The sequence below is a fragment of the Natator depressus genome, chromosome 3, assembly GCF_965152275.1.
Source record: "Natator depressus isolate rNatDep1 chromosome 3, rNatDep2.hap1, whole genome shotgun sequence".
In the NCBI taxonomy this organism is placed as follows: domain Eukaryota; kingdom Metazoa; phylum Chordata; order Testudines; family Cheloniidae; genus Natator; species Natator depressus.
The window spans coordinates 156,109,096-156,125,843 of NC_134236.1; the positions used below are offsets into that span (position 1 = coordinate 156,109,096).

A 16,748-nucleotide genomic window follows, 5' to 3' on the forward strand; every position below is an offset into this window, starting at 1 on the left:
ACAGACCGATGTGGCAGGGAGCTGTCTCAGAGTCTAAACTCCAGCAAAGTTCACTCTTGTTGGTGCTGAGAGGAAACACAGTTGTTTAGGTCTGGGTGTCTTGAGAACAGAATGTCACAAAAGTATATTTTAACTTGTGTCCAAAGTGCCGAGCGGATTAGATACACCCTTTTTAATATTTATTAGACAGATCAATATCAGGATTGAGGGCCTCAACCCTGCTCCGGCTCCTTCAAACTGGGTGAAAGGGCTGGAGTGACAGAAAGTGGCTGTAAAAGCCCCAAATCCAGCAGCCTTTTCTCCCTTGGTGCAGGCTGTGTGCAGACAGCTGTAAGGCTAACTTCTACAGATCCTCCTTGCACAGCGGGCATGCTAGGGGCTAGGAGCGGGAAGGATAAATCAGGGGCAGGGATGTAGCATGCAGTGCTATTCTGGGCAGCCTTGGGAAGCTGTTGTAACTTGACATGTCCCCAGGGCTGTCTAGGTTATGCTGGGGGCCACTCCAGCTCCTGCAGAAGTCCAGGATCAGAAGGGCACAAAGATGGTTTGAACCCACAATCGCACCCCCTCCCAATCCAACTGGCTGTGAGTTCTGTGCTGCATCTTTAAGGGGTGCGGAACAACATCTGACTCCAGTTGTAGATCAGGAACTAAGCTAGTCTGTTAGCCATTAATTACTTACACAGACCCTAAAAGTGTGCCAGGGGTTTTACAGACATGGAAGAAGACAGGTACCTACACTGAAGAATTGTAATTTTAGCTCTACTTGCAATCTGTACTATGCGGCAAAATCAGCCTGTAGTTGCTGCAGAATTTTGGATCTTCCTTGGGCTGTGTGATATTAAAGAAATGTCAGTTTTATGTGTTTAATTTATTGCCTCACCTCTTTGGGGTTATATTTTATATGCATATTCACTGTATGCCGGCCTTGAAAAATTCTACTCACCCGCGCACCCAAGGCAAGTCATTTTTTTTGATGGGTGAGTAAAACATCATTAGTTTTTTTTTTCCCCATTATCATCAATCCTCAGGGTAATAGGTGTGCAAACAGATTTTGTGCCTGGCCCAGTCAATTTCACAAGGCTGCCGTCTTGTTTTGTTGGTGTCCCCTGACATTGAGGATTGAGATGCGTCCCCAATACTGAAATTCCTTTTCAATAAAAACAAAGAAGTTTAAAAAATAATAAAAGATCTGAATGTGTCAATGAGTGTCAAGCAGAACTCTACCCTTGTCTTCAGAGGGGAGTTCTGCTTAAAAATCCACTGCAGAATAATTGATTTGAATGGAGAGTTCTGTTTAAAAAAAAAAATCGACAGCACAATATGGCCCAATGTTATTGTTTAGTTATAGTATGTTCAATTTTGACTGTGCCCTTTTATCAAGGGCCAACAACTTTTTTTTTTCCAGTCGCAGCAGCCTGATTAAATTATTTTGAACCATGTCTGACTATCTCTATTTGTTGACTAGAGTGTCGCCAATTAAACAGGCCTCTGTTAAATTTAAACTGCTAATTTTAGCACTTCTGTAGCAGAATTGCCTGTTGGATAAGCCTGGAAAGGTCACGCTAACAAGCACAATTCGTTCAGGATAGCAAATACCCATATCAATAAAAATTCACAGAAGAAAAAGAAAGGGACCCAGTTATTAAAAGTATCTGGTAGTAAGTCATTTAAGTTTAAAAAAATTGTCTTTACGTTATAAGCTACGTCGTACATTATTAAAATGAAAAAAAATATATTTCTGGCCCCATACCATTGGATATGTTTATTTACCAGTTTGCACTTCTCTCAGCTCTCGCAATGAAAGAAGGAAACTAGATAAGTCAGTTTCACTTTTGTTTCTACTCAATGTCACTTTTGGGGTCTCATCCACTAGCACAAACCTGCCATTGCACACACTGCAGGAGAATTATTACTTGTTAAAAAATGTGTGGAAACATTTCTTAAATTGTACATTTCATAAAAACTTGTTTCTAGCAATCAAAAAATTCAGGGCCAAATTTCACCAGTTAGTGTATCGATGTACCTGTTGTGCTGCCCATCATTCCACTGAAATTAGTGGGATGTGCATGTGCTTTGGGTTATTGAGCAGCAGTTCAGGTTTGGTGGAGGCTAGTTATGGGCTCCTGACCTCTGCACACACATTACTGCTCTCAAGTGGATGGGATGTCAGACCTAATCCAGGGTTTATAGGTCTGCTCTACTCACTGAACTAATGGAGCAGTTCCGTTACTTCAGGAAGTGCTACAGAAATCAATGTGAAATTAATGTCATTTAGCTGGCAATGGCGGAGTTTGCATATGTGGTTAGAGCACATGTATGTCAAATGCCTGAGCTGTCAATCTCGCTTTCTCATTTTCTTTTTTATCATCGTTTTTACAGGACTCAGAGGTGGATAGACACTTCGCAGATCAACAAACAAACAAACATATGTTTCCTGCCCTGAAGAGTTTATTTAATTTTGGTATGTGCACATCTCGATGATTCTATTAAATTAGAGGTAGAACAGACAGTGATCCATATAGCTAAGGGAAAGGAGTACTTGTGGCACCTTAGAGACTAACAAATTTATTTGAGCATAAGCGTTCATGAGCTACAGCTCACTTCATCTTATATCTAAGGTTGCTCATCACTTCCCATATAAAGTCCCTGTTGTCAGTTGCTTATAACTTTGCCAGACTGTAATAATTTGAGCTGAAATTTCCCATGATTGGTCTCTGCCTCAGGCTGATTTTTAAGTTTCAGCAAAACAGTTCAGCTCTTCCTCAGAACAAAGTAGGGAAAACAGACAATTTTGCCATTATTATTTTTTTTCCAACCATTTATTTGAAGCACTCTTGTGTCTCCATTCTTTGGATCACAAACTTGAAATTTGGCAGGGAAGTACCCCTTGGGTCAGAGATGTGCCTTTTGCTATCCCCATGAAAATCCATCCACATTTGGCCAAGTTCTACTATTCTGAGAATAGTCATTTGATGTGCTCAGGACATATTTGGAGCTGGGGGAAAATTTCTATCATGTCAGCGACATGTCATGAAAATGACAGAGTCTCTCACCTGTAGGTATTGGTCGCTGGCACTCTCCAGATCTGCACACCTTGAAGAATTCCTTCAGCCCCCACTATAACACTGAGATTGGAGTTCCTGTAGGCGTTGTTGCACTGGGTCTGAGTGGGTCCCTGCGGTCCACTGGCACCACATGTGGTGAACAACCACTGATCTAAAATAAAGATACATGTAAAATACACTTTGAATATATGACAGTCTCACTGTTCTTCCCTTTACTTGCTCCTGCTTGGACTGGGACCAAGAGGAGAATCTGCGGAATCTGTTTTTAAGGGAGAAAGGATAGTCATTCACAAGGCTCCTCATAATCTAGTACATCATAACAATACTTAGCACTTATGCAGTGATTTTCTTCTGTAGTCCTCAGCCTCATAATGAGGATTATTACCTCTGTTTTACAGAGGCACAGGAAGGTAAAGTAATTTGTTCAAAGTCACACTACAAGTCAACAGCAGAATGAGGAACAGAACCCAAGTCTAGTGCACTGTCCCCTGGACCATGAATAATGTGTGACCCATAAATAACTAGACCATTGCAATTTACCCCCTGCTACCCTACTGTAGTTTACTAAATAAGAATATACAGTACTCAGTTACTGGGACCTGAATGAGAAGACTGAATAATTCTGGATAACTGAGATTTTGGATAATTGGGGAATTTTCACTGTAATTAATACACAAGCAATCATAACTCAGTTTCAGCTAACAGAGAGTTTGAGATAACTGAGATTTATATAACCAGACCCTCAGGCACAAATCAACATAGCTCCACAGTAATTATTTTCACCAGCTGGGGATTTGGCCCTGTGTGAATAGATTTGTGCATAGATTTGTACAGTAGAATCTTGCTAATCTTTACATCTCATAATTCACACAGATGAAATTGCAGTACCTCCCCATTTCTCTGCAAAGTTTCACCACCAGAGCCAGCACAGTTATGTGGCCTCATATTATTAAGACCTCATTAGTTTTGCAAATTATATATGCAACATTTGCTAATGTACTCCAAAGCATTATATATAATCAAAACTAAGTGGACAAACTACATTTGATGCATGTATCTTTGGTTTCTCGGGGGTGGGGTGTCTTTACGTATATGCTAATTCACAAAATTCAGTAAATTCCATTAGTAAGATTCTACTGTCATTAAAAATGAAAGATTTAAAATATTTTTTCAAAATATCTGCAACTGTGACTTTGGGCAAGCCAATTAACCCTTCTACTGTGTCTGCAGTGTCATTACTTTTCAACATTTCCACCAATTCATTACAACATATGCAGCTGCACTGGTGGTAGCAACAGAGGAAGTGTTAGCTTAGACCAGCTGCTGGCATTTTAACCACTCTGCCATCTAAGTCAGAGCTGGTCTAGACAGGATAGTCAAAACACCATTAGGTGGTTCATGCCAGCCATTCCACTCTTGCTATTACTGGTGGAGTTTCACTGAGGGCTTGGGGGAGGGGGGTGTTTGAAGAAAATGCCAGCATAGACAAGGCATAAGTGCCTCGACTTCCCCCTTGTAAAATGAGGATAATAATAATACTATGGTGAGGCTAAATTCATTAACGTTTGTAAAGCTGTGAGATTCCCTCAGTGAAATAGAGCAACAATTATTTCTTATCACAACAGCTGTTTGGGATTTGACATAGAAAGGATCAAGATATATAGCGCAGAAGAGCTATCTACAAATATGGCTTTTTTCAGGAGCACATCACAATTAACAGAATTTATCCTCACACCACCCATATGAGATAGGGAGGTATTATCCCCATTTTACAGATGGGGAACTGAGGCACAGGATAGATTAAGTGACTTGCCCATGCTCTCACAGGAAGTCTGTGACAAAATCTGGAAATGAATCCAGGTCTCTTGAGCTCCAGTGGTCTACCCACCTGACTATCCTTTCTAGGCTTAAGACCTGTTCCAAACCCATTGAAGTCAATGGAAGTTTTCTATTGACTTCAGTGGGCTTTGGACCAGGGCCTTAAGAATAAAGTATTCGTTTTCTTGATGACTTTCTTAATCCAGAGCCTGAGCATCTTCAGGAAACATTGCAAAGCCATCTCTTTGAGAAAGCCTTTCCACCATATGTGATGCTCACAATATAAACATCCCCTTCTATTCCCAACCTCCTCCCAATTTCCCCACCTCCCAAAAAATCCCTATCTCAAAAAGTTTTGACCCTGGAAAGGGAGAAGTGCCAGAGACACCATGAAGTCTGCTGGGGACTTAGCACCTTCCATGCAAAGTCAATAGCAAAGATACTACAGCTATGGGAAGCAGCACAAAACACTTTAGATAGATTAGATAGATCAGAAGATTATATGGATAATGGGGGGAAAACAAAAAACAAAAACTGGGGAAGAGAACCTCAGAAAATATGATCTCAGGGACTAATGGTTTCTAAACAGAATGTTTATCAGAATTTTCACACAATGTTTCTGTGGATCTGATCCTTCAAATACTGACAGTCTTACACCAGAAATTTGTTATGTTCATTTGCTTCATTGCCAGAAAGAAAGCTGAGGCCTCTCCTTCCAAGTATCGTAGTGACTTAACATTATAATATCCCAGTGGGCTAAGCCAGCTGCACTGAAGCATATGCTTAGGAAAATGGGTAGGTGAGCATCTTAGTTTGGAATAATAAGAAACAGCTCTTATCTCGCTGGTGAAAATCTGTCTGCACATGGAATTATTCAGGAACAGAGTAGACAAGCCCTAAAGGTGGTGATTAATACTATTATGGGAGTGACTCTGGTAATACCTGTGTTCAGTATGGACTAGAGGTTTCCAGAGCCCTGAGCAAACTCAGACGGAACTGAGCGCTTGTGCAGTTAACTAAGCGTTGTGTTTTCTCTCCTGTGAGCCTCCTATTATATCAGTCTCCAAAAAGCTGGTGGACTGGGGAATGCTAGATCACAAGAAGTTTGCTTTACAAACCCGATGAATTTTTAATAACCAGAGACTCAAAAGTTTGGATTTCCGATAAGAAGCCAAAGGTCTGGTGGCTTCTCCGAACTGAGTGGAAGTTCCTCTCTTCTCTTCCATAGTTTGGACGAGTATGGATGAAGCCCAAGAAGATACAGTGGAGGCACCAAGCCTGCACTGGCCCCTGAGGTAGGCTGCTTGGGACAGTATAGGACTTTTTGCATCTCTAATTTCTATGAATCTTTTCTCTTTCTGAAGAAACCTACACATATGAAGATGAGTTGCACATCAAACATAATGGGTGGCATCCTGGCTCCCTTGAAGTCAGTGGAGGCTTTTTGCCATTAACTTCAAAGGGGCCAGGGTTTCTCCTAATATTCACTGCCAGGTGTTTTCAGTATTCCCTCTTAATCACTACCGTCGTGACTTACGAACCACATGCTTCCTCCTAGTTCAGAATCTCCTTCGTGTTTGATACTGAAGGCCAGTCCAATATATTACAACTTTACTGCTGGATCAAACAGGAACAGAATATAGCGCGGGGTGGGGGGGGGAAGAGTTGATCCTGGTTTAAAAAGAATTAAAAAGATGACGGGTCTCAGAAAGTTTGGATCTAGCCTAAACTCAGACTTTTTCCCCACGAAACCCACACTGATCTAAAAATTTATTAAATATAGCACTTGCCCAAAGTCTTAAATAACAAAACAAGCATCCAAGGTTCTCTCAATGTCTATACAACCTCAGAAATGGTCTTTTTCCAGTAAAAGTGGCTATTTCCTCCCTGTGTATTACTGATTTCCTCCGGTACCAGAAACAACTGCAACATACTACACGAGCCATTAAAAACTCTCAGAAACCTGTTTCCACAGGTTGCTGCATGTCATGGCAGTTTAGAGTAATTCAATTTTGAGCACAACTTTGATCTCCACAGATGAAACAGCAACACTGAAACACAACCCTTTAAGCAACTGGGATAACAGCATAACATTTTCTACCTGCAAGCAACCATAACGCGGTCATGTAACATACAGTATAGTTCTCTTTTGTTCTGCAGTGCATGATGGGGTAGTTCCTTCAGCACACCATAATTTTCCAGTCTGTGGCTGCCAAAAAGTAATATATTCTGGTCTAAATTTTCCAAAGTGACTAAGGATTTTGGGTCCCACTTTGGATACTTTAAAGAGGCCTGATGTCCAGAAGGTGCTGAGTACCAATACGCTGAAAGTCAGGACACCCAATAACAGAGGCATGCAAAATCACTAGTCACTTTGGAAGATTTAGGCCTATATTTTTAGGACCTTCTGTTGTACCCTCTGGACCTGATTCAAAAATCTTGGATCAGACTGCTAATTGGCTTAATAAACTGAAACTTTCAATTTAAGAAAAAAATGAAATAAAAAACTGCACTGAGAATCAGAGCCAAGCTAATAAATTATAATGAATAATTTATACAATCATTAATCTCTTTTTCCTGTCTGAGACTGGACTTGTCATTTCTCAGACTTATTTATTGTTCAAAATTATTTGCTAAGTAGTTTCTGGGAATAATTCTTGGCCTGTAGCTTGTTTGCTAGCATTAAAATGAATTTTTTGATTGCATGCAAAGGCCACGTGGTATGTTTTTTGGTATACTTGTTTTTTGATTGGATGAGCATTAACTCTTTGAATCAGGTTTCCATTATGATTAATCATGATTACAAATTAAAAATTCTTTTTCTGGAGGACACGATTTTGCTCTACAAAATGGCATCCTCCATGCTCTCTGGACTTCTGGGAGGAAATTTTATTAAAAAGGGATTGTGCCAGCAAGAAGTTTAGGAACCCCTGATATAAACAGATGGCTGGGGGCAGAGGCTAAAAAGATTCTTGACCTGATTTTACAGTGGGGTCTTAGTCTCTCACCAGCTTGGTGTGCACATACATTTTGGTGCGCTAAAGCAGGGGTGGGCAAACTTTTTGGCCTGAGGGCCACATCGGGTTTCTGAAATTCTATGGAGGGCCGGTTACGGGAGGCTGTGCCCGGTCCCCACCCCCTATCCGACCCCCCCGCTTCTTGCCTCCTGACGGCCCCCCAGGGACTCCTGCCCCATCCAACCCCCCCAGTTCCCTGTCCCCTGAAGGCCCCCCCGGGACCCCGCCCCATCCACACACACCCCACTCCCTGTCTGCCACCAGACTCCTCGCCCCTGACTTCCCCCAGCCACCCTATCCAAGCCCTCCTCTCATTCCTGACTGCTCCCCCGGGAACCTGGCGGCACAGTGAGTGGAGGCTGCGGGGGAGGGGGCAACAGTGGGGGAGGGGACGTGGGCTAGCCTCCCAGGCCAGGAGCTCAGGGGCCAGGCAGGAGGGTCCCGCAGGCCGGATGTGGCCCGTGGGCCGTAGTTTGCCCACCTCTGCACTAAAGCCTGCATACACAGTTGAACTATTCTAATCCTAGCATGTGCAGGCAATAGAATTTTCACAGGCCAAGAACCATTTATCCAAATGGGCCTTGGGTATGAAGCTTCTGTCACCTGCAAATGGAGGGGTGACAGTCTATGACTTGCATATACCAGGGGTAGTGCTCCCCAGTAGATGCACATGTGTGTGCAGGGCCATCCCTGCACCAAATGGTGTTCCAGGCAAGGTATGTCTTCCGCGGCCCCCCTCTATTTGTTAAATCTTTGAATACCTTATTTTTATTGCATTTGTAGCCCATTTCACAACTTTGATGTACGATTTGCATGCATGATTTATAAAAGACATATAAGACAATAATTCATACAAGACAATAAATTTGCAAGCTAGGATCTGTAAATCTGTATTTATTCATGCCATATATAAGCAAATAAAAACATTCATTTCCTCTAAGCTGATAGAAACTTTTTAAATTTTAAGAATAAATGAAATATACTAACATCAAGAAATTAAACTGTGCACCAACACTGGGTAGACCAGTATTAAATAGTGAGTGTTACTGTAGGTGACAGCCTTAGAATGTTAAACCTAGTCCTTTAGTTCAAAAGGTTGCTTTTCCTGCCTTTGACCTTGCCAACTCAAGTCAGTGATCTGGTTTGTCAGGCTTTGCGCCTTGTGTCAGATTCCAGTCTCAGCTTTATTCAATTGCTCCAGTTCCCTCAGGGCGTCGTGAACCTCAGTCACTTGGTACCTTCCTGGCCTTACTCTGTCAATGTGGCTCTGCCAGCAAGTGTCGCTTAGCGGCTTCACAGTCAGATTTATAACATTGTCCATGAGGATCTTCCACCTGATAGCTGATGCTGAAAATATGACGTACGTCCTTTGCAGTAATCCGAAGAGAGGTACTGAATCTAAAGATGACGACTCTGCATCTGACATAACTAGGCTGAGGGAATGGCAGCCACATGGCACAAAGAAAGCTCGTGGATTCAGCATCAGAATCTTTGCCGGGATGCCACAGTTTCTTCCTTTCATGTTCGCACCATTGTCGTAGCCTTGGTTGCGGCCATCCTGAAGCTTTATTTTACTCTCATTCGAAACATTCATAAACAGTTCTGTTAGGCCTTTTCCAGTAGAGTTGTCCACAGACTGGAAACAGATAAAATGTTCCTGTACTTGGATACAGTCATCCTCGTCATCAATAAATCTTATTGTAAATGACATTTTTTCACTGTGACTAATGTCGGGATTTCAGTCCATTATTACAGCATAGTCCTTTGCTTTGCCAAGCCATATCAATATGTTATCAAGCACCTTCCTTGCCATAAGATCAATCATTTTTTTTGAATTGCTTTGCTCCAGGAATGGTCCATAGCTTCCTTATGAACTGCTTGACGTAGGTGCTCACGTGTGACTTCATCATATCTCCCAAGGAGCTCTACCAAAAACCAAGGAAATTACCATTATGTTCAGTGAACAACTTATCCAACGAGCCCGGAAAACCAAATTATTCTTTGCGAGAAAGAGGAAAATTGAGATCAGACATTCAAGCACATTCCTCCAGTGCTGGGTTTCTACATTAACAATGCTCTGGTTTTCTGCTTCTATGTATTTATTCAGCTTGAGCCTGGACTCGACCTCCATCCATTTGGAGTAGGCCATAAAATGGCCAGGTGACTTTTCATGTTGCTTCAGAACACCAGCTAAGTTATGCCAGTAATTGTACCCAGAAAATGCAAGCAACGATTTGGCATTCTTGTCAAATATTTAGCAACAAAAAACTGAACACTTTGTCAGTTGATTTTGAGTAAACTAGCCAATGCTGATTCAGTTTCTCACCATTTTTGAGCACTCTTTTGCAGTGTGACTTTGAGAAGTGTCACTTCCGCTCATTTACTGGAAACATCATATTCTCAGTTTTGCCTGGCCTGTTCAAAACTGTACGATCAATACTGGCAGAGTTTAGGATTGCTGGCCATAAAGCAGGATCTGATATATAAATTTGTGGTGTGCAATTTTTCTCATTGCTGTTTCTGTCATCATGCAAGGCTGATTCTTATCGTTTCTCTCCTTTTCATGTAAACCAGGTTTTTCTTTGTCATTACTCTCCTTTTCCTGTGAGCCACATTCTTCTTTATCATCACTCTTCTTTATGCTGCCAGGAGAACTGGATGATTCTCCATCACTTTCCTCACATTCCCATTCCTTATCGTCCAGTAAATCTGCTAATTCCTTAGTAATAGGACTTCCATCATTTACGCTTCGCTCCTCAATTTCTTCTGCACTGGGATGATCGCTACTGCCTAAAGCCCAATCTATATTGTTCTGTTTCAGATACTTTCCTATCAATTTTGCCCCTCGCTGCAAAGTAGATTACAATTGAGATTTTTGCTTCCTATACTGAGCTCCTGAAGGCTTCTTCATGGGCATCTTTTATTTTCTCTAGGAGAAACAGACAGTATTAGGGAGAGCAAAAGTCTATGTTCCATAGCCTTAGAAAGTCATCATACATTACGTGTTAAGCATGGTAAGAAAAGTAACAGTATTTCTTTTATATTGTTGCGTTCGATAGATCTCTGGTATTTCATTAAATATGTCCTTTATTAGTCGCAACTTACACTCTTCAAGTATTAAAACACAAGTACAGTTTCACAATTACACAATAAAACAAGGTTCACAATATCCCAGCTGGGCTCTCACTTGGTTTTTATATCTCACTGACTGACTGGCGAAGCCCCGCCCCTTATATACGTGTGTGGGCATGGCTGACAAAGTTCTAGGAGATTCAAGGAAAATGCAGTTCTCAGAAAGTCTGGAAGGTTCCAAGAGATTCTACAAAGGTCCAGAACATTTTAGGAAGTTAATGAAAAATGAATCCCCTAACCCTGAAATATGTTACTTCAGACATTCTATTTTCCCTTTTGTCACTAACAACAAAAACCAGTTGCCTGGGTCACCTGCCCCTAAATGCGGCCCTGTATGTGCATACGTGCATGCATGTGCAGAAAGTGCGCTCACAAGGTGAGGAAAACATTTCAACATCCATAGGTATATTTGTTTCAATATTTTTAATTTTACATGGCAACAAATAAAGCATTTATAATCCCATTTTCTGTCTCTAACAATTCCCGAGTGCTCACTTATGTTTCCATTGGTGTTTGAGTCAGCAACATCCCTAACAATAATGATATATTCCAGGTCTATAGTGCTTTTCATCCACCAGGACCCCCAAATATTGTACCAGTTATTATATGTTATATGCACAGAAATCAAACATGAACCAATGAAATGCAGCTATTCCAGAAATGAAACACTGCAGCTGGTTAAAGGCTCACAGCAAATCCATGCAACTGTTTAGTACAAGAAGTGAAGAAGAATATTGAAAATAAATTGAAACTGCGCAGGGAATGTCTAGGTACTAGAGCTGGTAGAAAATTTTCCAACTGAACAGGTTTTGGACAGAAAACGCTGGTTTGACAGAATCCCCATATTCCGTAGGACTTGAAACTTTCAATGGAAACCTGGCAGGCCTGCCTAGTTTCCTGACAGCTCCCCTACCTCTCCAGGAACCTGCCTGATGGGCTACTGTGGACCTAGGCTCCCTGAGTTTCCAGGCTCCTCAAGAGCCCACTTGGTGAGCTGCTGGAGAGCTAGGACCGGAAAGTTTTGAAAAATTCCTGTTTGGTTCTTTGGAAATGGAATTTTTTTTGAAAATGTCCTTCCCATGGACAATTTCACATATCTGATTTGTCCAAATTTGAAACTTTTGGGGGGGAGCAAGTAGGGGAATGCAAAATTTTCCGCAGGAGGGAAATTCTGGTTCCCACACAACTCTAATAGGTAATGTACTGTAATTAACCAAACTGGAATTCAGCCAGGCTGTGGAGGGTAGCACCCCTGACGCTGGCAAAAAATGTGATGGGATTTTCAATGTTCACAATTTGTAGGTTGGGCACAATCACAGCTCAAGGTACCACAGACACAGGCATTCTAAAGAGTAACTTTATCAAAGAACGGGACTCAGAGGAAGAAAGAACAAGGCATATTTGCTCTGCTGGAGTGGAAAGCAATTTCACTGCTCACAAATATGCCAAACAAGTGTAACAAAAATGGCAATAAGCATCTTAGCCATTCCTCAAAGGCATAAATACATTAACTGGCATCTGTTGGCTCAAACCAGCTAAAGTTAAGGATAAATAGATTTATTCAGCCTTGAGATGATCACAAACTCACTGTTCCCACATGCTCCATATCCTTATTGTAAGGGGACTGTTGCCCCCTTACTAACATTCAGTGCGGTGTTTTGGTTGGTTAGCTCCCAGTACTAAAAGGGGAAGGGTCTATGGGAAATCAGGACCCTGAGACTGATAGTCCCCAGGAACAATGGGGAGAGGCCAGTGCTCCAGGTCAGCCTGAATGACAGGGCGGGCAAGCTAATCAGGGAGTCAGGAGGCCAGGGAGGTCCCATCCTCCGTGTGAGCTGGATTTGCCTGGGTCAGACAGACCAGGGCCGAGCTAAGGAGAAAGCAGGGGCCCAAGCTAAACTGGGGAGCAGAGCTGTGCCAGATCCAGAGGGACCAGAAAAGCAGCCCAGAGAGAGCAGACCCTGTCCTGGGAGCAGAGCTGCAGCCCCAAAACCAGAGGCACAGTCCAGAGAGAGCAGCAACCAGAGCCAGAGGGGCCAGAAAAGCAGCCCAGGAAGCAGGTCAGTGCTGGGAGCAGAGTCACAGAAGCAGCCTGCAGAGCAGACTTGCCCTGGGAGCAGAGCTGTAGCAACCAGAGGCAGAGGGGCCAAAGAAACAGCCCAAGGAGCTGGAGGCAGATCAGCAGCAGCGCTGAGGCGGAGTGGTGGAGCTGGGGCTGGAGCAGTCTGGAGCTGGGTGCGGTGAGCAGCTGGGGAGAGCGAGGGGGACCCTGGGCAGCGGGCCCAACACAGGGAAACGCCTCAGCCAAGAGGCTCTGCAGGCCAGGCTTGTATCGCAGCCCCAACAGGGCGGGGGCGACACTGGGAAGAAAGGTCCTACCACTTAGAGCCTGAAAGCGTGTGGCCACCACCAGAGCAAGTGTCCAACCCCCCTGCAGCACAGCCAGGGCCTGAGAAGGAGGCCTGGGACTTACAAAGAACAGACTGTGAACTGCCCTGATATTCCAGAGACACTGTTTGTGATGTTCCCTGCCACAGAGCGGGTTGATGTGTTTCCTTTAACCTTCCCCATTTTTCCTTACTCTTTTTAAAATTAATTGTTGATTAAATAACTTACATTTGCTTTAAATTGTATGTAATGATCAGTGGGTCAGAGAAGTGCCCAGTGCAGAGAGAGTACCCCAGAGTGGGGACACCCTAGCCCCTGTCTTAGGTGACCACAGCAGGGTTGGGGGTCGAGCCCCCCAGGAATCCTGGGCCCAGCCTTGTTGGGGTTACGAGAACTTTGCCAGACAGGAGAGTGGAAGGGGAGTCCTCAAGGGCAGGGAGGCCTCTGGGTAAAGGAAGTGGGAGTGAGGACTCAGATCCTTTCGCTAGCCTACTTCATTGGGGTAGTGTAGAAGCCAGGAAAGTTCCCCACAATAGCAGGACTATTCCCCCGCTTACATTATCTGTATTTCAGAATTCAGGTGTAATGCATTACTGAAAGATTTCAATTCTTTTCACACAGTGCATAAGCAGTCCATGGAACTCACTGTTACAACATATCAAGGTCAAGAGACCATCCACACTTAATGTTAGATAGAATAAACACATATAAGGAGTATAAGCTCTCATGCTTCAGGGCACGTCTACATTGCAATGAGACATTTGCGGCTGGCCAGTGCCAGCTGACGGGCTCGTGCAGCTCCACGGTTGTTTAATTGCAGTGTAGACACTCAGATCCTCCCACCTTGCAGGGTCCTTGAGCCCAGGCTCCAGCACCAGCCTGAACGTCTACACTGCAATTAAACAGCCCCCTAGCCTGCATCAGCTGGGATGGGCCAGCCGTGGGTTTTAATTGCAGTGTAGATATACCCTAACTGAGAAGGGCTAGAAAAGAATTTCACCTGTGGACAGGTAATTTTGTAATTGTCTTTCAGAGATCTTCTTGCATCTTCCTCTGAAACAGCTGTTGCTCAACAAATAACACAATGCCACAAACCACAGAACAACTAATATGCCCCAAGTATTTGTGAAAACATTCACAAATCCCCTCTGATATTTCACCAAGCAACTGAAGGAGGGACCTACAGCGGAGCTGGATTGCCTATCTCAATCTTAACTAACATTTTGCAGCCAGTGACACACCATAAAACATGGAGCGATACATCCTCACCTCAGTGCATGAGAGATTTTTGCTACTCACTCCCATTAATTCCAGTGGTCATTCTGCGCTGAAAGCATCCAGATAAAATATACTGCATCAATTCATAAGAAACATATTTAATACTGTGAAAAGAGGAAGCTTTTCAATTTTGCTTTACATTAAGTGGTTTAATAGTGACTTGGTGACTGGTAATGTGAGACCTGCGGCCATTACCTTTTCTAGCATTAAGAGTGACAAGGGTTAACATTGGGGGCAAGACGTGAAAAAATGGTGTTAAAGAGCAGTGTTGGCTTTGCTCACATTTTTAGGTTCCTGTATCATTAAGTATGTCTGTCTACTAGCACGTTTGTCGGTAAGAATTTTGTTGATCAGGGGTGTGAAAAAACCACCCCTCTGACCAACATAAGTTTCACTGACAAGAGTGCCGGTGTGGACAGCACTATGTCAGCAGGAGAAGCTGTCCCACCGACACAGTTACCGCCGCTCATTGGGGGTGGTTTAATTATGTTAGCATAGAGCAGCTACGGGGGAGACCTTACAGCCTCACAGCTGCCGCATTAAAGCTGTGCCGCTATAAGTTCTGTAGTGCAGACAGAGCCTAAGTAGTGATATATTATTGGGACATAAAAGACAAGCGAATACTGTGTTTTGCATTACGGGGAAGTAAGCAAATCTTGCAAGTGGTGTTGGTATCAGTACAGGAAAGTCTAGACAGCCCTCTTCTTAGAGTCTCTCTCAACTATTTATATAGCATCAATCTCCATCCATCCATCCATCCATCCATCCACCCTCACCAACCACTCCTCTTCAATCTATCAGTCCTCTGAGGAAGGAGAACAAGGCAGAGGAAGACCTGAAAATACTTCTCAAATCAACAGAGTGGACAGCATTAAGTCATAGGTCTAAAAAGTGTGAACTGCCCAATTCATCTCAGCTGCGTGGGTAACTCTGGAGAGTAGTAATTCCAATTTAACTGCACAGCGATATGTTTTGATCATTTCAGCAGAGGCATCCTGCTGAACTGCCATTGTGGGTGTTGTCTGAGTACAGTGCCTCTGCTATTCCTCTTCAGTTTAACCCCTGGGGGAAAGCAAATGTGAAGGACTAGATAGTGTAAAAGTTTTGTGTCTACAGAGGGTCGGACCACCACCCCCACTATTACTTTCAACACACTTTCCATCACTACTTTGCTTACTATTTTCAGGACGGGGGGAGGCTGCTTGTTCACTGAGTTTACTTCTGCTTAATATGGAAATGCAATTCTGCAGACATCTTTATTGCATTATACCAATGGTGCAGTTGGTATAATTGCATGTGAAGAGCCAACAAATGTAATTTTCTTCTGCTTAATACTTGCTCCGTTGCTCCTTTCAGCTCCTTCATCTGATTAACTTATATGACTCAGAGTTCTTCTGAGAAACACCTGCGCAGTATCCTATGCAGAACTTTCCTCTGATGCAAACTGCAAAATCCCTGTAAACATCAGCTGTCATGGGAAAGACTGAAGCTGAAGGAAAAAGACAATCCAGCCCAAATCACAATACAACCCATTGACATTAGCCAGGGGCGAAAATTGGATCATGCAGTTGCTGATGGACACACAAGTAGTGTGACTTGAAAAAAAGTTCACTTTTTTGTTCTTCAGTGATCTGTCATTTGTGTCTGTGTGCCATGGCACTTCTGAACTGTGATTGGGACCAAAAGAGAGGCTGAAATATTGGAAGAGAGACTATTTGTATGGTATTTGCAACCTGTCCAGGAGCACCAGAAATCTCGTGATGAAAACCTAACCACTGTCAGTACTGCCATCAAGCCCTTTTCCTTCTGTCTCTTTTTGCCTACCCAGAGGCCCATCTCTGTTTCTTCCTGTTTCCGGTCATTTGTTTACTGTGCTAATAATTCATCACTGACCTTTTGCAACCTTCTGCCACTTTCAACTTTGTGTCTCCTCCTATGCATGAAATTCCCACAATCTGGCCTTGTCTACACAATAAAGTTGCATTGGTTTAATTTAAATTGGCTTTTAGCTGGACACCGATTACAGTTTAAGAGTGATGTATTTCAA

The 16,748-nt window shown here is 43.0% G+C and overlaps 1 protein-coding gene across 1 annotated transcript in view; it reads right to left on the bottom strand.

Moving 5' to 3' along the window:
* ALK (ALK receptor tyrosine kinase) overlaps positions 1-16,748 on the bottom strand; it is a 527,922-nt gene that overhangs the window by 57,892 nt on the left and 453,282 nt on the right. Inside the window, exon 12 of the mRNA XM_074949139.1 lies at positions 3,057-3,219. Coding sequence (XP_074805240.1) covers positions 3,057-3,219 — 163 coding nt within the window. The remainder of the gene's footprint in view (positions 1-3,056; positions 3,220-16,748) is intronic.